We start from the raw sequence: 20,829 nt of genomic DNA on the forward strand, positions 1-20,829 counted from the left end.
CTTTTTCTACTTTTAAAAAACAGTTTAAAACGTAGCTCTTTACTCAGTACGGTCTTATACAAGATCTATTTCCATTTCTGCCGGGTCTATGGTCGCTCCTTGGTGCCCTCAGTTTTAATGCGCTCTACAAATGCCTTTAGCATAACATAACAGTAATCAGCAAGTCTTAATAGCTAGATGCAAACTGCTACAGCAACTCAGTCTTCCAGCTATCAAGACGTAGAACCTTTAACAGGCAGAAGGCCGCTTATAGCCTTCTACCATTGTATTTTATGGTCCATTCGGAGCACTTCATCAGCAGTGACTCACAAGCGCTTAACTTTTTAAAAATTGTTGCACTACTAACAGGATTTACCCAAATTATCCCATATTCCCTGGGCAATGTACAAGGCAAGAAAAAAACAAAGGAATTGTGTATTGTCTGAACGAATTAATTAACAAGATCACTTACAAGGTAAACACTTAAGTTGATTACCTGTATATTGGAATTTTAATCACCAAGACACTCAGTGAAATCTTTTTTTCCACAAGCACAAACCCTCTTTTTACATTGCGGTTGCCTGGAGCAAATTATGTAAATCACCATACAGATACATATTGACATACTTATACATATTGCGCTGTATTAACAGAATTCTAACAAACACACACAAAAACATTGTTATGTTTACCACATTTATATCATAGATACCCAAAATGACACAAAACATTGTAACATAAGAGCTTTTTCTCCACTCTTCCATTGCTTATATGTGTTTGTGTTCTTTTTAAATATAAGTATAAAGTCCATAGTAAGAGGCAGTCCTTGTATACGGTGCACAAACTGAAGACCCCTTTGTCTTCAATTCCTTCGGTCTGTGCACCTCTAATTACATCATGACTAAACTTTTAGTTGGCTCCTCCGAATTAGTGTCGAAAACATTTCAGCCTTTGACTTTCTGACTATAGCCCTCTTCAGGACAGTGGAAGAAGGAAGACCTACTGAAGAAATATTTATACAATGTACTGTCACTAACTACAGTCGGTCAAAGTTATTTGCTTGAATCTCAGAACACCAGGATTACACAGCAAATCGTTAGTGGCAAATAGAGCCTTAAAATAATTCTACACTAAAAACCCACGTACTGCATTGTATATGGTGCTCAATTTGTACAAGCCACAGCCAAGCATATCAATTCAGGTGGCTGCCCTCAAGGTATTTGACTAAAAGTACATAAATCAATTATATTAGACTGGTGGAAAAAGGGGACCTGAAAAGGTGAGCCAGTAAAGGTGTATTCTTTCATATAGCCCAGCCAGGGACCCCCACTATGGAGTCAAGCAAAATGTCCCCTACCATGGGAATTACCTTACTGGACAAAGTGTCTGTGAAACTGCTGCGGACATAAACCTTTACAGACTGCCTTTCCTGAGGTTATGGCATCTCACAACATCGTCATATATGTGGCAATTCTAAAGTCACAAGTGAACCAAATTATAAACACATCTGGGTATATATACAAACTTCCAAAACATTGGCTATCTGTCACTACTGGAAGGCGGGGCGAGTTATCTGTTCAACTTATCAAAGGACGGCATGTGAAACACCAGCACTCCTTTTCTATATCTCTGCTGAGGGGTTTGAGCAGTTCCTGCTACCTTGCGGTCTAAAAAATACAGTGAATAAAGAAGACCACTCAGTCGCTAAGCTGAGTGCATAGAGAAGAAAGGAAGCTGTCAATGCTGCGATCTAAGAAATCCTATGAACCAGATAATCACTCGGTCACTACTTTGAGCGTCTCCCGTATGAGTGTGCGGTATCGAGTGCGGGTTTAACTACTTGGAGATAGTCAGGTGGCTCCAGGTAGTCAATGAAATTCTGTATGCTGTATTCCAAGTAAAATACTGAAAGAAAAGACTAGAGTGTGTACCTCCGTTTGCTTGACACGGTATCGAGTACAGGTTTAACTACTTGGAGGTAGTCAGGTGGCTCCAGGGAGTCAATGAAATTCTGTATGCCGTATTCCAAGTAAAATACTGAAAGAAAAGACTAGAGTGTGTACCTCCGTTTGCTTGACACAGTATCGAGTACGGGTTTAACTACTTGGAGGTAGTCAGGTGGCTCCAGGGAGTCAATCAAATTCTGTATGCCGTATTCCAAGTAAAATACTGAAAGAAAAGACTAGAGTGTGTACCTCCGTTTGCTTGACACAGTATCGAGTACGGGTTTAACTACTTGGAGATAGTCAGGTGGCTCCAGGGAGTCAATCAAATTCTGTATGCCGTATTCCAAGTAAAATACTGAAAGAAAAGACTAGAGTGTGTACCTCCGTTTGCTTGACACGCCGATTCTCGCGGGAAGGCTCTAAGCTCTAGTCACATGACTGCGGCAGGCCAATCTGCCAATGTCTGCTGTTTCGAGAGTCGGAATGCACACGAAAAAGTCTAGAGCTCATGTGTGCGGACACTTGTTTGTGCATATCAGCTAATGAGAGGGACAGAATGGCACCTGTCAAAGTTCTTACACATGCCTGAGAATTATCCACCGGGCTCAAATAACATGAAATAAAAATGATAATAAGAAACAATTGCACATTACTGTGAGTTCACCATATACAAAGCCCTGATCAAAGGCGGCCATTAACAAATAGAATTGTCGTCTTATGGTGGAGTGGAAATTGATACAAAGAACATTGCTACAGAACTTGAAGGAGGGGGCAGAGGGGAATAACAACCTCCTCCTTCATTTGTTCCAACATTCAAAGGAGAAAAAAAGTGTGTCTCCAGCTATCGTCAATGCTTCATAAGATCAGATGTCAATTACAGATACATACGTTAAATCAAGGCCCACATTTCGCCTAGGTCATTAAGACCATTTGTGGCTGTACTGTATTTCTCAATCATTCAAGCCTCTATTTTAGTCATCATGGTAGTGGAAGAGGTGCCTTTGAACTTTTTTTTGCAAAACGTACGAAACTGTCCATTGCATGTCATTTTCAGTGTGATTGTATTTTTGAAAGTGTTCTGCTAAGGGGGCACTGGCCACTGCACATCTTATGCATGGCATATGTTGTAGTATTCTGAATTTCACCTGTTGAATAGTCTGTTGCCCGCATGGGCACTGAATGCATTAAAAAAACTTTTTATGTTGCAGTTGGAAAACTTAACTTGTAAGTGTGTTTTGCCATTAATGTTGATGAACTTACAGGTACTACACTTATTGCATTGAAATGGTTCCTAAGGCAGGCAATCGGGCCTCTATTTTAGTTACCAAGTTACCTTGTGTGGTAGAGCCCACCATAGACTCATTTGGGTCCAGGCTGTGGGAAGCCTGATGATGAAGCATGCCACATCTTGATGTGGTGAGGGCCCTGCATTTCCCAGAGAGATCTCTGTATAGGGAAACCTTTTCCATTTGTGTTTGCCTATGTTAGCAGCAAAAGGGTTTAGCGTAAATTACCTCTCACCCCTTTCTTTGAGATATAAGCAGGATTGATGCCTATAGATTCCGAACTACATTGCATTATCAGTTGAAGCCGAAAAGTCAGACACACCTCAGGCAAATACCAGTTAAAAGAGAGATTGTCCCAAGAACCTTTCTGGTATATCATCTCTAACACAAGCAAGCTCTTTTCTGAACAATTCATTGCAGAAACATTGCCAGTAAGGAGAATAATTTGTTGATAAGCACACAGGAGCAAGTTATTTGATACATTTTAAAATACACTTTTTGTTTGCTTCCTGGCATGGAAATTCTAGTTGGACACTAATGACTTCTTGCAGTCTTAATCACATGCTTATAGAATAGGTCAGTCTTTTTTTTTTATTGTCTTGGTCAATATTATAGATAGGTAGGCCATGCAGTGTTTATTTTTTTGTGGATTTCAATGGTGTTTTCTCAGTAATGTCCAATTTATTTGAAATCAGTGCTTATATTTGTTTATTCAGCTTCCTGCCCCTCACAATAGACACAAACTTTGTTTCTAGTGTTTCCAAAATGGGTTATATTTTATGCAGCGATTGTTATAACACACATATTTAATTTAAAGGAGATGTAATGCATGATATGTAATGTCTTCCATTGGCAGTGTGTCTAATGGAATTATTTTAGACTGTTTTAAGTCTAGAAAGTCTGTGGATTGCAATCTCACTCACATCGCATTACCCTCTACTTATCTCTCACACTCACTTTCGGTTTGGTTTAAAGGACTATTAATAGATTTAAAAAGTAAGAGTGATGTTTTCAAATGTCTTAATAAACCAATTCATAGAATCAGCTGGGGGTCATTAATCTACTCCTTACTGAATATTATGACATTGTAGGGGTGTCAACCTTCCAAAAGCATAGTACCTAATGAAACTTTAATGTTTTGAATTATACCAGATTAATTTGTAGTCCTGCATTCCAAAGCACCTGGAAGTTGGTGCTTTTAAGCATACTCACCACTGCTTTTTTGAACTCTTTGCCTGCCTACATTAAGAGTGTACTGCTGTTGCGTGGACATTCATAACAGCCAAGTGTCCGCATGGCATGTGTCTCACATTTAGTGAGTCCTGACTGTTAATATACCAATAATATACATTGTAATTATTGGCTCAAAACCCCAGCAGTGAACTGCAGGAATGTATAAAGCCAGGATTAGCTGAAGGTATCACACATAACAATGGCACATGGTGCAGATATGAAGTTTGTTGGTAAATGGAAAGTTGTATCATGTTTCCAAAACTACTCCATGTACATGGAGACAATATGCTTTTCACAGGTACCTACCACTACACCTGGTATTGGATGTTTATAGTAGAGGTGTGCACAACTCTTGTCATTTGCTATAGCGTAATATTACAAAACAGCATCTCACACTCAAAAAAGACCTGAAAGGCCGGTTACGGTAAAAATTCCACTCAAAATTTTAATTTTCAGTTGATTTCCAGTTGCTCATTTTCAGAAGATTTGTGATAAAAAATTACCTGAACATCTGCATGGGTATAAAAAAAATCTACCTGAAATGTTTGACAACCCACATTAAAGGAACTGTCACTTGCATTCAGATTTGTAGCTTCGTCCTCATAAATAATCTGCTCAGCTTGAGTACAAAACGCACTGTAGATGCACCATGCATTCAAAAACTATCTGAATGGTACATCTTGCATTAAAATTTCTCCCTGAAATTAAACAATGTGATGATAAGGCATAATCTTGGTAATTTCAAGTAAATTAGGTTTTGCAAAATTATCGAAATTACACCATTTACATCGGCATAGTTAAAATTTGGGCTGGGTCTAGTATAAAACATGGCATGTTTGGCAGTTGGCAGGCTGATCTGCAGCTGATTTGAAACCAATTAAAATCGACTGCACTGAAGGACTGGAGTTTCAATTTGTGATAGGCCGAATTGAATCGAGCCAATTGGAGTTTGGATCTGGAGCTTAAGTGTCATCTCATGAATTAACATTACTTTATATATGGACTATCCACAACATCAGTGAATAATGTCTTGGAAATGCTTACAGACCTGTGCCTTAAATGTAGACTTCTTATTTTTGACAGTCTTCTATTGTTCAAATTTGGGGATTGTGGGTGTTTTCCCCCCCTTTAAGTGCACTGCCTTCTTGGAGATTTGGATCAAGAGAGACTTTAAGGATTGGGTGTTTGTGAGTGCCAATTCCCCTTAAAACCCCCACACTTGTATCTTTCCATGTTTGGCAGTTGACCTGCTAACAATACTGACTTCTTAGAAAAGTCTGATGTATCAAAGGGTTTCACTCATTTTGCATCTTTGGGTAAGTGTGATAGTACACATTGGCAAAAAATCTTAGGAGCCAGCCATTTCACAAATCAGTGAAAGTATTACACACTGCCAAAAGATCAAGTATGATTTTGATATTCCCTAATTCTCTAGGGTGTTAGAAATAATTAGATAAGACCTAAACATGCCTCTATACTCTGCACCTTTTTTTCCAGACACGCACAACTGGAAAAAAACAAAGGAAGAAAAAACAATCTTTTGTGGCATCCCTAAATGACAAACCTCGAGCAGAAGAATCTTAGACCAGTCTTTCTTATTGCTACCTTGTGTAATAAAGTTACATTGTGCCAGTCCCTTTAGGAAGAAATAAAAATGACCCTTTCTCTTTCACTTTTTGTCCCTTGAATGTAATTTTAGTTTGTGGTTTTTCCAGTGTTTATCAGTATTTATATGTTTACACTGAGGGCTGTTTCCTTTCAGTGAGATTTTTATTGGTTAGTATTGGTCTAAACATCAAACAGGATATTCCAATTATATGAGTGTCTCTAGAGACATTCTACTTGTTTGCTTGACTTAATAACGTTTGAATTTCATTGTTAAACTAAGGGGATATTTTAGCATTTGTTTTAATAAGTATTAACCCACTAGGGGTCAAGTAGTTAATGGCAGACGGTAAAGTACTGCAACAGGATTCATATTTGGCCATCGTATTGAGTTGTGTCGTTGAAGTACTGGTGAAGTCGCACTAAGGGCCAACTACATTTTGGTGCCATTTAATTCCAGTCTGTAGCAGAGAACTCTTTATGAAACGGGACTTTTGATTTTTAGAATTTTTTTATTTTGAATGTAATAATAAAATGGTCAGATCAACCAGAAGAAAATACATTGACAGACATGCACTCTTTAATACCGATTTGTAAATCTAAAATGTGGCCTGCCTCCTGTGTATGGTGTTGCACAAATTGTAAAAAGGAGTAGGTGTGAATGACGCTCAAACGTTGGGCCGTATGATTAGCTTCATGTTTAGTAAGAATTAATCTTAAAGTTGCTGTAGAATAACCAGGTTGATGTGAAGAATTGAGAGCTTTTATTTCGTTAAGGTTCAGAAGAAAAGTCTTGATTGGAGCACAATAAAGTAGAGTACGAGAGAGGGATTGGTAATCAGAAAGAGTAATTGTGATAGAAAGCACTTCTGAATTTGTTAGTGAGGGAAATACATGAAAAGCAATATTCTTTTGAAAACAATAAGGCCACCACAACCGCGCTTATCCATAGGGTACATGGGTGCAAGAATAATGAGCTTGCAAAATTCTAAAATGGTCAAAGATTTTAGCCAGGTTTCATTGACAAATAACAGATCAACATCGTGATCAGTTATTAATGCTGAAAGTTCAGCAGAGTGTTTAGTAAGTAAGCAAGCATTTATTTTAACTGTGTTTAAATCCATAGCGATGGTGCACTGATGGGACATCTAAAGTTGAGTTTGACTTTTCCGAAATATGGAAAGCTAGGAGCTTGTTAAGCAGGGTGTTGGAAAGTTAGTTTGCATTAAATGAATTATTCAGAAAGAGAGATGTGTTTATTTCATGTACAAAATAGCAGTGAAAACTAACAGTTAAGTTGAACTCATGTGACATGCAATGAAGAACAATACAGGGATGATCCCTATCACCTTGGAACCAGTGAGACACTTAATGAGGCGCAGACATGATAGGGATGGGGAGTTTATCGGGGGCACAATTCATATGATTTCAGTGTATGCTGACAACGTGCTATAGACGTGGAATCCAGCAATATTGTTTCTTATCATGTTCCACGTGATTACTGCTATTGGGCAGTCTTCTGGGCTCAAGTTGCCCCAATCCAAAACGATCTTATACCCACTAGGGATTTAGATTCTACCTAAATAACTAGGTCACAGTTTGTGGTTCAGAATATACGATTGAAATAATTAGTGATGCCTGTAGGGCACAAAATCAGAAATATATAATACCACTGTGGAAACAATGGTTTGTGAAAACCAAGAAATCGATTGGGGTGATGGACTGAAATTTTTGATGTCTCTGATAGGTCATATCACTCTTGGCAAAATTATCTTAGTTCTCAGGTTACGTTACATATTAAATATATGCCAATGCCAGGTCTGGCTACTTATTTCAAACATATAGAAAATTAGATTGTACAGCTGTATATAAGTGCCAGAGTTTTGACAATATTATTATGCAACCTGGTTCTACTATGTAGAACCCATGGGTTTGTTAAAACCATGGAAACCAGTGATACAACTGATGTAGAGTGTAACGGAGCAGAATAATTACATACATCAGTGTTAGTTCTCAAAAGCCTGATCAAATATTTTTGCCAGCACACAAAAACTCTCTAAGAGGCGTGGAAGAAGCCAAGCAAATAAATGAGTCATAAATATATGTATGTACCACAGCGTCCCATATGGACCACAGCCATACAAACATACATGACTAGGGGGATCATTACGAGTTCGGCGGATGGTTTTTACCATCCGCCGAACTTCCGGAGGGGAGGTTGCCGCCACACAGGCTACCTCCCCATCGACCCCATTAAGTTTTCCCCTAGGCCGGCGGGCGGAAACTAAGGTTTCTGTCTGCCAGCATAGCGGAAACAGGCTACAGCATTTTCTCCGGCTCGTAATCAAGGCTGCGGAAATGCTGTAGCCTGCAGGCTGCACCAGCACCCTCCCAATGTTCATTGTCTGCAAAGCAGACAGAACATTATGAGGGTGCTGGGCGGGGGGGAGGCCCTGCACCTGTTCTCCACTAGCCTTTTCATGGCGATGTTACTGCCATGAAAAGGCTGGTGGAGAACAAGGTTGTAATCCCCAGAGCAGCGCTGCTTGCAACGCTGCACCGGTGGATTAGGATCTCCGCCACCTTCAAACCGCCAGGATCCAAGCTGGCGGTTCCCTAGCAGTCTAAGCACCGGACCGCCACCGCGAGTGAAATATATAGGAGAACCCTCAGAAGAGGTATGGTATTGTAGAGTATACACATTTTGCAGGCCAATGAATGTGAGATTTAAACAGTTCCATTATAGATACATTCATGGGGTATATATGGCTCCTTTGATTATGGAGAAGATAAACTCGGACATTAGTGACCACTGTCCTAAGAGTAGAACAGCATTGGGTGCATATATGTGTTGGGAATGCGTGCCATGGCTAATGGATGTGTGGAGATGGGTAACAGCTGACTGGAAAGGTAGAATGCAACAAAGAAATATTAGTGCCATCGAACACGTTTGTGCACAAATGAAAATCATGGTTCTTTGAGAAGGTCCCTTAATCTCACTTAAATGTTCCAAAATCAACTGTCAGGTAATCCGTGGCACAAGGAATGCTTGGACCAGCCAGACTTGATCTAGTACTGATCTAGGGCTTTCAATAAAAATCACACGTCTAAACCCTTGCCAAAATGACCTGTTTAACAGAAACAGGAATATTAGACAACACCCACAAATCTGTGCCATTATTAGAAGAGTGAAATAATCAAATGCTGCTTTATGGAATAAAGGCCCCAAAACCCTCATTTAGTGAACCTGTAGCTCAGCGAAATCTCTTTTGAGCATAAACCATTTTACTCTATAGCATACTGTTACCCTGACCACCTAGTATTGAAGATAACCTTTCATGTTATCATTCTTCAGGAGGTGGTTAAGTTTCAGGCCTTTTCTGCCACATATTTGTTTCCAAGACAGTTCTTCTTCTTGAATGTTTTTAGTTTCTTTAGTATAGGTTATTGAAATGTTATCTTATATCTTCTTTCTTATTCTTGCCAATGCCTTATGCATATGAAATTTTTTATAATTATGATGTGGCAAGAGCCTTAAAAATGTATTTGGAAGTAACTGGACTTTTTAGGATAAGACTCTGATAAGTGTATTCAGATCTATTATTACCAGACAAATTACCGCTTGTGCGTCCTTGTGGTCAGGTCCTCTAAGGACCTGTCCCTGAACACTTCGTGGCCTATTAAACAAAATCTAGTCTTGCACCGGGTCCTTTCAAAACATTTACATCTCTACAATCATTATTCCCTAGACACTTGTCGCAAGCATGATACTTTCCTTTTCAGCAAGTCATTTCTTTGAACTATAAGAATGTTTTATAAGGTGCTTTGCATCTCATTTTGGTTGCACTAGAGTGCTTGGTAGATGTGGCAGGGAGCATTATTATTGCAGGGCTTTAGAGTGCAGATGAATGAGTAGTTAACTGTGTCTGAATTTTGTTGATTGTGATGTCTGTTCTCTGTTGAGTTCAATAACAAGAAGTTTAAATAGTTAAGTTTTCAAATGTTTCCTGAATTACATTGAGTTGTGATTTAAACTCATTCATTCCAGAGTTTACTTCCTTGTATGCCTGCTGATCTTCCTCCCTGTTTCATCTTGTTCAATGACCATTGGGTGATCCGATGGGTGGATATTGAGCGATGGGCATTATTTGGGTCTAATGAAGTGTCAGTTCTTGTAGCTGTGCTGAACCTTTTCCACAGAATGCCCCCTTGGGACGGAGGACCAGCCCCCTTGAATTCAGTCCTGTATCAGCAGGAGCCATTGGATTGCATTAAGGGTGGGTCTGGTGTGGTTTTGCTTATGAAAGTTGAGACAAAGTCTTGCTGCCTGGCTGTGAAGTCTTGGAGTCTGGCAATGACGTTTTAGGTTGGCAAGATAGAATATAGTATTGTAACTCCAAGACAAGAGCAACCTTTATTTATCAATCTTAGTTCTGGGTGTGCTTTCACAATTTACTTTTTATGTACCAAGTCCCTGCATTTTAGGAACATTCAATAGTGTTGTGAAGGAGTATAACTGAATAGTTTCATGTGACTCAGTAATCTTGGTTTACGTTTTCTTACCTTCAGAACACATGTCCAATCAACCCTGTTAGAAGGATTGTTCTATTATTCATTAATATGGCAAAAAGAATGGTGAACCTGAAGTGCAGTTGCGGCCAATGTGAAACAATAGTGGTCGGGCAGTGCAGGGAAAGAGGGGAGCAGCGCGGGGTTGAACAATACAAAAATAAATAACAAAACACCTGCTGGCCACCGGTGCTCTTCTGCATCTCTTCTCTCGACTCCTGGTAGTCTAAGCAGGGCTCCCAGTTCCCTACGCTAATCCAGATGCTGCTCTTATGCTGGCAATACTATTTACCTGCGTGCAAGCAGTGCTGTGATTGGCCTGAGCATGCCGTGTTGATGCTCATTTAGGGCCTGGGAGCCTGTGCTTGGGCTCCACCCAGCTGTGCATCACAGCTCAGGTGGATAGATCCAAGTGTGCATGTCAGTTTGTCCATCCTAAGACCTGTGTTATTATCATTTGTCATGTTTTCACTGATAAGAGAGCAGTGGGTCGAAGCTCCTCTGCCTTAACGGAGGAGCCGCCACTGCTAATGTGGAGGTGAGGGGATCAGAGACTGTGGTGTGAGGGAGAGGTAGATGTAGAGAGACATGTAAGAAGCCATTTTCAAACACTACAGTCGAGAAAGAGAGGTAGCCTGGGGCATAGTGTCCCAACAGGTTGTACAACAGGAAGGACAGGAACTAAGAATACCTGCATTACTTAATAAGTAAGGTTTTATTTTTGTATGTGATTGTATTTGACTTATTTCTGCAGCCTACTCTACAGTATGTAAAAAGATTTGGCTTCACCTTTTTTGGCAATGGTGTTTACAGCAGTTGTTTTATCTCTTAGGAGGGCCAGTCAGATATTCTTTATGGCTTTTGGAATGCAGTCACACAGATCCTCTCAACTCATTTTCAGAAGGCAACGCAAGGTCAGTCTTATATTTTTCATTTAAATGTTTACTTCAAAATGTTACCGCTCTTAGAAGGTTAAGTGCTTTTAGCCGATTAAGATGATAATTAAATTGGTTCATACTTACAATGCTCTATGATTTGAAGCTACTCATAGGAGAGGATTTTATTCCGCACACCAGTAAACACTTTTTTCTTATTGGCGCAGTTGGAGAGTGTCCTGATCAGTGAATTGTTGTATATCAGTGCGTTTGCCATTTTCAGGCACTCACCACAGTATTTGTGGCTCCTTGATTCCAAAATCCAATCAAAACATATGGCTTCATTACGAGGCTGGCTATCCTAGGACTAACAGCCTGGTGGAGGTGACCAGACCTCCGCAGCTGTGGCTGTCGGACCGCCTAATTACAGTCTTGGAGGCCGGACTGGCCTGAAGACCGCCGTACCCGCCAGGATCATAGATCCCAACAGGATGACAGTGGTCAGGCTTGTAACCAGCCATTGCAGTGCCAAATTCAGCACCACCTGGCTGATTACATCCCCACTTTCCACCAGCCTTTTCATGGCAGGGACCCCACGAGGGCCCCTGCGCTGTCCATGCTTATGGCATCGCCATAGCAGGGCCCCCAGTATCCAGCACCATCGGAATGCGAACTGTGTGCTTTGCAGACAGTGTACATTCAAAGGGTGCTGGATGGCAGCATCACTGCTGCGATATAGGAGTCCTAAACAGGAACATTGTAATACGCACGGTGGGGACTTCACCACCATGGCAGTGGCATCCTCCCTGTGAGTTTAGCAGTCCCGCAGTAGGACCATCAAACTCGAAATGAGGCCCATAGTCTTCTTATCTGTATGGATGCCCACAATAACTGGCTACAATACTAAGCATAAAAAATTAAACTTACAGTCAAGTTTAAATAGCCAAGGAGCTGGCCAGTTATCTACCTCGAGATACCCATATTTTAAACCACCCCAGGTTTTGCACAGCCTTTCTCTTGAGCAACGATTTATAATGAACTTCCCTCAGAACTATCCTACTGCCTTGTAGGGAAAAAAAACTTGAGTCTTTTTAAATAGTCCCCATTTGCCATCTAGGGACTAGCCGTCTCATACAAAAATTAGTTAACAGTACGGACTTTTTAGCATTTATACTCAAATATGTATAAAAGTTATTAATCATTCATTTTCTAATCTTTCATCTAGCATTTCCTCACTTTTACTCCTGTTTTAGTTCTCTCTGTTTTCTGATTAAATTGAATGGCTTCCCCAAAGTGTTAGTTCAAAGCTTTGGCTTAAAAAACATACACCCTTAAGTGGATTCAAGCATTGCAAGCCACAAAACTAACATGTCTTTTATGTTGGGCAGATTCAAGGCTCTGGTCATAATCTTTGAAGATGATTTGTGGGTTTTCCCAAAGGATCTTTTGCAAAAATTACTTTCAAAAACATCTTTTGCAATAACATTGCTTTTCTATGTAGTATATATACAGGGAGTGCAGAATTATTAGGCAAATGAGTATTTTGACCACATCATCCTCTTTATGCATGTTGTCTTACTCCAAGCTGTATAGGCTCGAAAGCCTACTACCAATTAAGCATATTAGGTGATGTGCATCTCTGTAATGAGAAGGGGTGTGGTCTAATAACATCGACACCCTATATCAGGTGTGCATAATTATTAGGCAACTTCCTTTCCTTTGGCAAAATGGGTCAAAAGAAGGACTTGACAGGCTCAGAAAAGTCAAAAATAGTGAGATATCTTGCAGAGGGATGCAGCACTCTTAAAATTGCAAAGCTTCTGAAGCGTGATCATCGAACAATCAAGCGTTTCATTCAAAATAGTCAACAGGGTCGCAAGAAGCGTGTGGAAAAACCAAGGCGCAAAATAACTGCCCATGAACTGAGAAAAGTCAAGCGTGCAGCTGCCACGATGCCACTTGCCACTAGTTTGGCCATATTTCAGAGCTGCAACATCACTGGAGTGCCCAAAAGCACAAGGTGTGTAATACTCAGAGACATGGCCAAGGTAAGAAAGGCTGAAAGACGACCACCACTGAACAAGACACACAAGCTGAAACGTCAAGACTGGGCCAAGAAATATCTCAAGACTGATTTTTCTAAGGTTTTATGGACTGATGAAATGAGAGTGAGTCTTGATGGGCCAGATGGATGGGCCCGTGGCTGGATTGGTAAAGGGCAGAGAGCTCCAGTCCGACTCAGACGCCAGCAAAGTGGAGGTGGAGTACTGGTTTGGGCTGGTATCATCAAAGATGAGCTTGTGGGGCCTTTTCAGGTTGAGGATGGAGTCAAGCTCAACTCCCAGTCCTACTGCCAGTTCCTGGAAGACACCTTCTTCAAGCAGTGGTACAGGAATAAGTCTGCATCCTTCAAGAAAAACATGGTTTTCATGCAGGACAATGCTCCATCACACGCGTCCAAGTACTCCACAGCGTGGCTGGCAAGAAAGGGTATAAAAGAAGGAAATCTAATGACATGGCCTCCTTGTTCACCTGATCTGAACCCCATTGAGAACCTGTGGTCCATCATCAAATGTGAGATTTACAAGGAGGGAAAACAGTACACCTCTCTGAACAGTGTCTGGGAGGCTGTGGTTGCTGCTGCACGCAATGTTGATGGTGAACAGATCAAAACACTGACAGAATCCATGGATGGCAGGCTTTTGAGTGTCCTTGCAAAGAAAGGTGGCTATATTGGTCACTGATTTGTTTTTGTTTTGTTTTTGAATGTCAGAAATGTATATTTGTGAATGTTGAGATGTTATATTGGTTTCACTGGTAATGATAAATAATTGAAATGGGTATATATTTTTTTTTGTTAAGTTGCCTAATAATTATGCACAGTAATAGTCACCTGCACACACAGATATCCCCCTAACATAGCTAAAACTAAAAACAAACTAAAAACTACTTCCAAAAATATTCAGCTTTGATATTAATGAGTTTTTTGGGTTCATTGAGAACATGGTTGTTGTTCAATAATAAAATTAATCCTCAAAAATACAACTTGCCTAATAATTCTGCACTCCCTGTAATATTGACCAAAACAGCTAGCTTTTCATTTAATTAGATACAACTACCCAGGGACAACTGGCAACATATTTAGTTAAGTCTCCATTTCCTTAGGAAAAGTAATTTTTGTTTTCCTAAAAGCTTCAGCTCAGTTTGATAAATCTTAACAAAATGTTCCAGGAAAAAGTCTCATTGACCTCAGCTCCTCCCCGGAAAGTTTTGGGGTGATCCCTCAACTGGGGGGGGCCAAGAAAAAGGAGGGATATCAAAACAAGTTTTCCAGTTCATTTTTCCTTAAGATAATTGAACAGCGATACCGCAAAAAAACACTGAGCGTATTTGCACCAAGTTTGGCAGAAAGGTTGATCTTGATCCAGTGAGTGTGCTTTCTGTGATTTGTTGTAAATACATTCAGTAGTTTTTGAGCAATTAATGCTCAAATAGATTGTATATTTGATGCTGCGAAGAGTCTGCAGAACCGATAGATCTGAGGTTGAGATCTGATTAGTTGCCACCACATCAGCAATGATTTGGCAGCAGCCATTTTAGGACTCAGAACTCAGACCTGGGTCCAAGAAAAAAGCTAGCATTTCTTTTTTTATTAAAGTATAATGGAGTATGGTTGGGATAGCCTGACCCCGTTGGCCTGGTGAGAGTGTTTCAGAGGAACCACCACTTGGGCCAAAAATGTTTTTTTCCATTTTGCAGAAAGTTTGTTGAGGATCTGCAAACCCATAGCGATTTTTTTTTTTTTGTTTTTTTTTTTTTAAAGAGTGCACCCTAAGATACTAAAAAAAGAAATAACCCCTGGGTAGGCCAGGGTGAGGGTGCAGGGCAAAAAAATATCTAGGGGAGTGGTGCATGTGGCCCTACTCCCCTAGCCTGAAAAGGCCCTAAGGACACTGTCCCCTAGGAAAATTTAAAATAAAGGGTGGGTGGGCATGCAGCCCTCCCCCCCCCCCCCCAAGCCTCAGTCGGCCCCAGGGACCCATCCCCTGGGGCTGAACTGAAATTCTAGTAAGTGATTCATGGCTCCTCCACCAGAGCTTTGAAAGCCTGTGAGGACCCCATCTGCCAGGGTTTATTCGCTCATTTGTCTTGGGGAGTCCACTCCGAGACACAGTAGATTTCCTGCTAGCAAGAGTGTGGACAGGGAAACAAATCTGTGCTCCTACCCAGCGGAAGCTTTAAAAATGCTCCCACCGGGTGGGAGCAGACATATGTTACCCTGCCCGCAAGAGTGCGAGCATGAAACTCCCATTGCTACTGCCCAGCAGGAGCATGAAAAAATGACTGTTCCTGCTGTGCTGGAGAAATGCTGGCTCGCAAAGCACAGAGGATTAGTGCATGCAGGGAACCGGCAGGGATGTGTGGGCCCTGGGGCTCCCCCGTCACACCTAACATAGTTTTTTGTGTGTGCCGAGCATCGGTATGGAGGCATCAATCCAAGGCTGGTGGATGGGGTCCCTTGGGCCACTACTGGCTTGGGAAGGGGCTGCACATCCTCCTCCACTTCAAAATATTAACGCCCTGTGGGCTTGGGTACCTGGGGCCCCGTAGTGGTTTGAGGAGGGAGGGCCAGGTCCCCCCTCCCCTAATAAAAAATATGGCCCCCAGGGGATGGGGTATATGGGCCCCTAAAGGCCAGGGGAGGGTGATGCACGCCCCCTACCCTGAATTAAACTAAACAGTCATGTGGAATGGGGTTCCTGATGCCCGAAAGAATTGTGGAGGGCCCCCACATAAAAAATAATACAGCCCTGGGGTTGAGGTTTTTGGGCCTGTAAAGGCTTGAGGCGAGGGGCCACATGCCAGAATTCTCACTGACACCCAGGATGGTTGCTGGCAGGGGAATCTTTGGGGCAGGGGGTACCCTAGAGATTCTCCCACAGCCCCTTGGGGTTGGTTGTTGCCAGGCCCTGCGTCCAACCCCATGCTGTTGATGGATGAAGGGCTTCTGTGGCTTGGGGTTGGCTGCCTGTGGGTAGGATGCAGGGCCTGGCCACAGGCCACAAACTGCATCCAACCTCACTCCACGCACAGCTGAAGGCCATGTGTAGTGTGGGTGAAAAAAGATAAGTTTACAATGACACTATTGTTAAATGAAAATGTCAGTTAAAACTTACCTTTTTAAACAAACAAAGCCACTGAAATTTACCAGTTAGTTATCTCAAATATCTACAACTCGCCCCCAAAAGTAGCTGTAACTCGCCCCCTTGGCATGCATGCTAATATTACATCACTTATGACCATGTTTTATGACATCATTAATATCACTGCAACATAACTGTTGAACATATGTGTGTGTGTGTGTGTGTGTGTGTGTATATATATATATATATATATATATATATATTATTCACTGTAAAGCAAAGGTTGCAATAGTTGGGAAATATCATTTTAAAAAAACATAAAACCATCACAAAAGGCGTGCTTTTTGGACCAAGATCTAACTTCTTGAAAAATTTGGTGTAATTCTGTACAGCAGTTGTTGAGGTAGTGCTGGCTAAAAAAGTGTCTATGGAAAATGCTTAACGCATCACCCAAAAAAATTCCGGGAAGGAGCTGAGGTGGACAAATATTTTTTGGAAAAGATTCATGAAGAGTCCTCAAACAGCTCCAAAGTTACAAGCAAACCAAAAAAAAAACTTCTTCCTATGAAAACGCAGACCTAACTACTGCCACTTGGGTAAAATATCAGTATAGATCTGTATAGATTCTCCATATATGTGTGTGTGTGTATATATATGCAAAAAAGATTTCTGCCACTTTATTAAAAAGCAGAAAAAAGTCGCACCCAACATGTCCACTTCCTCAAACATAGGCTTTATTTGAACAAAAGATTATATTGTTCCAAAAAGCAAACTGATATAGGAAGAAAATAATATATATACTCCTGAGATGGCAACGCGTTTCAACACAAAAGTGTCTTCATCATGGCCAAATTGAAAAAACCTGCACACTTTCCCAGCCATACTTAAATACCCCTTGTTAATAAACACAAATAAAATACTATGGAATAGAAAAATTTGCATTATAACATCAAGGGAATCAGAATAAATAAAACCATTTTGAATAAAATATTCACAAAAATTAAGGCAAAATCACCCATATTTTTAAACCAAATAATTCTTTTCACTCCTACTCATATACCACAATCAATATCACACAATTGGAGATTCAAGAACAAAATAACAATTTGTAAGTGATATCGAAACAATTTAAGGGTGATGCTCATAATATAAATAGAAAATATCAAAAAATGAGAAACCAATCATAACTACAAGAAATATGTTATGCTGGTATCTAAATGTCACAAGTTATAATCAATACATGAGAGCCTGAAAGAAGAGAATAGGGAAGGATAAAATGCACATTACCATTAATCAATTTTCACATTTATCCAACATGCACAGAAAGTTCCTCATCCTCATTGAGGCCCCCCCGGGGTCTTCGACCCAATAAGAATGATGTATTCCGATTCCTTGTTCTTAAGGAGTCTCTCCCTGTCCCCTCCACGTACATGCCTCTCAATCCTATCAATACCAAAGTATACTAAACAATCAGCATCTCTCTTATGCATCTTAGACCAATGTCTCGCCACAGGATATGAGGTGTCATAATTCTTAATAGCCCTGTAATGTTCCAAGATCCTCTTTTTAACAGGGCAAATAGTGCTGCCAACATACTGTAAGCCACTGGGGCATTGTAATACATAAATGCAGTGATCTGAGACACATGAAATAGCTTTGTTGATTCTTTTAGTCTCACCAAAAGCTGTTTTATACATCTTGACAGTTTCACTATTTTTACATGCTTCACATCTTCCGCGTTTGTAGAAACCCCTCTGCTGATTGAACCAACCAAAGTTTTTATTCTCTTGCTGTCGTAGATAGCTTTGAACCAGGGTGTCTTGCAAAGATTTAGCCTTACGATACGTAAATTGAGGACAGGGAGACAATGTTTTCCCTATTATGGGATCATGTTTCACCAGATGCCAATGTCTCATTACTATCCTCCTGACCATTGCACTAGCCATATTATAATTCGTAATCATCCTCATTTCAGGGATGGAATTATATTTCTTTTCAGTCTTCACCAATAATGTTTGCCTATTAATATTAGTAACCTTCTCACTAGCCATATGTAATACCTTATTTGGATAACCTCTCGCTTGTAGTCTCCTAATCACCCTACTCTCCTCTTCTTTGTATAATTCCAGAGTGCTGCAATTCCTTCTGACTCTGAGTAATTCACAGTAAGGAATGCTATTTTTCAGATTAGTGGGATGTTGGCTGGTTGCATGCAAAATACTGTTGCCTGCTGTGTCTTTACGATATAGCATTGTCTATAATTTATTATCAACAATTTCCAACAAAACATCCAAAAATTCCATCCTTGTTGGATGTATTTTTCGAGTAAATCTTAAATTAAAGGTATTCTGGGAAATATGATCCAAAAATTCCTCCAAATCCTGGCGCAGCCCCTCCCAGATCAAAAAAGATCATCAATGTATCGTGTCCACATTGATATATATCTGGTCCATTTCTCATTTTCCTCAACTCAAACCCAGGTGGCCTCCCACCAGCCCATAAAAATTGCAGCGTAACTAGGGGCAAAGCAACTTCCCATCGCAGTCCCGACCAACTGACAGTACCAAGTATTCTTGAATAAAAAGAAATTATTATTCAAGCAAAAATCCAACATATCTAATAACATCATGGAATGGTCATATTTACTGAGTGGTCTATCACGAAAAAAATATCTACACCCAGGATGGTTGCTGGCAGGGGAATCTTTGGGGCAGGGGGTACAAGTATATAAGGATTCCGCATCTAAGGAAACCAACAAAAAATGTGACTCCCAAGGAATACCCTCAATTTTAGAAATAAAATCCATGGTTTCCCTGCAATAGGAAGGTAAAGCCAAAACATATGGTAGAAGGAAGAAAACCAAATAAACGGATGTACATTCCAAAAGACTGCCATTTGCAGAAATTATGGGTCGCCCAGGAGGATGATGAGAATTCTTATGAATTTTTGGTAACATATAAAAACATGGTGCAGTCGGCTTTTTAACCAAAATAAACAGATATTCATCTGTATTAAGCAACCCTCTGTCCCTCCAATCAAACAATTTACTATGATACTGGTCAATCGATCGATTATAATTAAGCACAGTTGTTATCTCATAGTCCCTTGTATTCTTAAGTTGTCTTTCTGCTTCACTACAATATTGATTCACATCCCAAAGAACAACATTACCCCCTTTGTCTCAGAGTTTAATCACAATATTATGATCATCAATGAGACTCTTCAAAGCTGTTCTTTGCTCATGATTGAGGTTTAACTCACTGTCCCTCTTTTTAATAGTGTGCCACATTTGAGACAAATCTCAAATGACAACTTCATGAAAAGTATCAATAGAATCATAAGTAGTAGACGGATTGAACCTAGATTTTGGCTTAAAATGTGTAAACTCCGGTCTACCCAATTCTACATCTATAAACTCAAGAAATTCAGGTTCACTCATACCAGAAATATAAATTTCTGCTAAACTAGCCAAGGCCAATAGGCCATCCACATCACTCAATGTTAATTCAGGGGTCACAGCAATGGTAGTGGGTGAAATCATACTTGAATCTACAAGACCTTTCTTGTTCTCTTGCTGTAAAAATAACTTCCTAAGTCTCAATTTACGTACAAACAGAAATAGGTCAATCCTAGTCCGACAAAAATCAAAATCAGCAGTGGGGCAACATGATAAACTCAATTCCAAAAGGGAACGTTCAGCCGGACTTAACTGATGTTCAGACAAATTTATAACAGTTTGGGAAACTTCCCCTATCATTTCTTCTTGGTTTGCCTCATAAACATGCTGTCACACCTTTGACACTTCCAATTGCCTCTACGTGTCCTTGTTCTCCTGCGCTGTTTTCTCCTTTTCCTCTTGGTGGCCGGCCCAGACCAGTCTGGTTTCTCTGTAAAAAAACAATACTCTTCTAATGAGGTAAAGGGAGCAGAGTCTTTACCGGATATTGCCTGAGTTTCATCATAGTCTGAAGAATAATTGTCAGAACTAGATTCCGATGTAACCAATTCCTGTTGCCTCAAAGAGCCAATTTGTTTATATTGTTTAATAGCCTCATCAAATCTCCGTCCAAAAGTCAAAATTCTCCCTTAGGCATAATCTTGCTTATCTCGCAAAAACCTTTGTTTCTTTCTCTCTTTAATCTCCTCTTCATATTTTTCCAACCTCTTGTCCATCAAAGACAAAAAGTTCTTT

General features: G+C 40.3%; 1 protein-coding gene across 1 annotated transcript in view; it reads left to right on the forward strand.

Annotated features, from left to right (window-relative positions):
- The window catches only part of COG5 (component of oligomeric golgi complex 5), a 1,306,288-nt gene that overhangs the window by 706,494 nt on the left and 578,965 nt on the right, over nucleotides 1-20,829 (forward strand). Inside the window, exon 12 of the mRNA XM_069229832.1 lies at nucleotides 11,451-11,532. Within this exon, the coding sequence (XP_069085933.1) occupies nucleotides 11,451-11,532 (82 nt within the window). The remainder of the gene's footprint in view (nucleotides 1-11,450; nucleotides 11,533-20,829) is intronic.

This window comes from Pleurodeles waltl, chromosome 4_1 (genome assembly GCF_031143425.1).
Source record: "Pleurodeles waltl isolate 20211129_DDA chromosome 4_1, aPleWal1.hap1.20221129, whole genome shotgun sequence".
Taxonomy (NCBI): Eukaryota; Metazoa; Chordata; class Amphibia; order Caudata; family Salamandridae; genus Pleurodeles; species Pleurodeles waltl.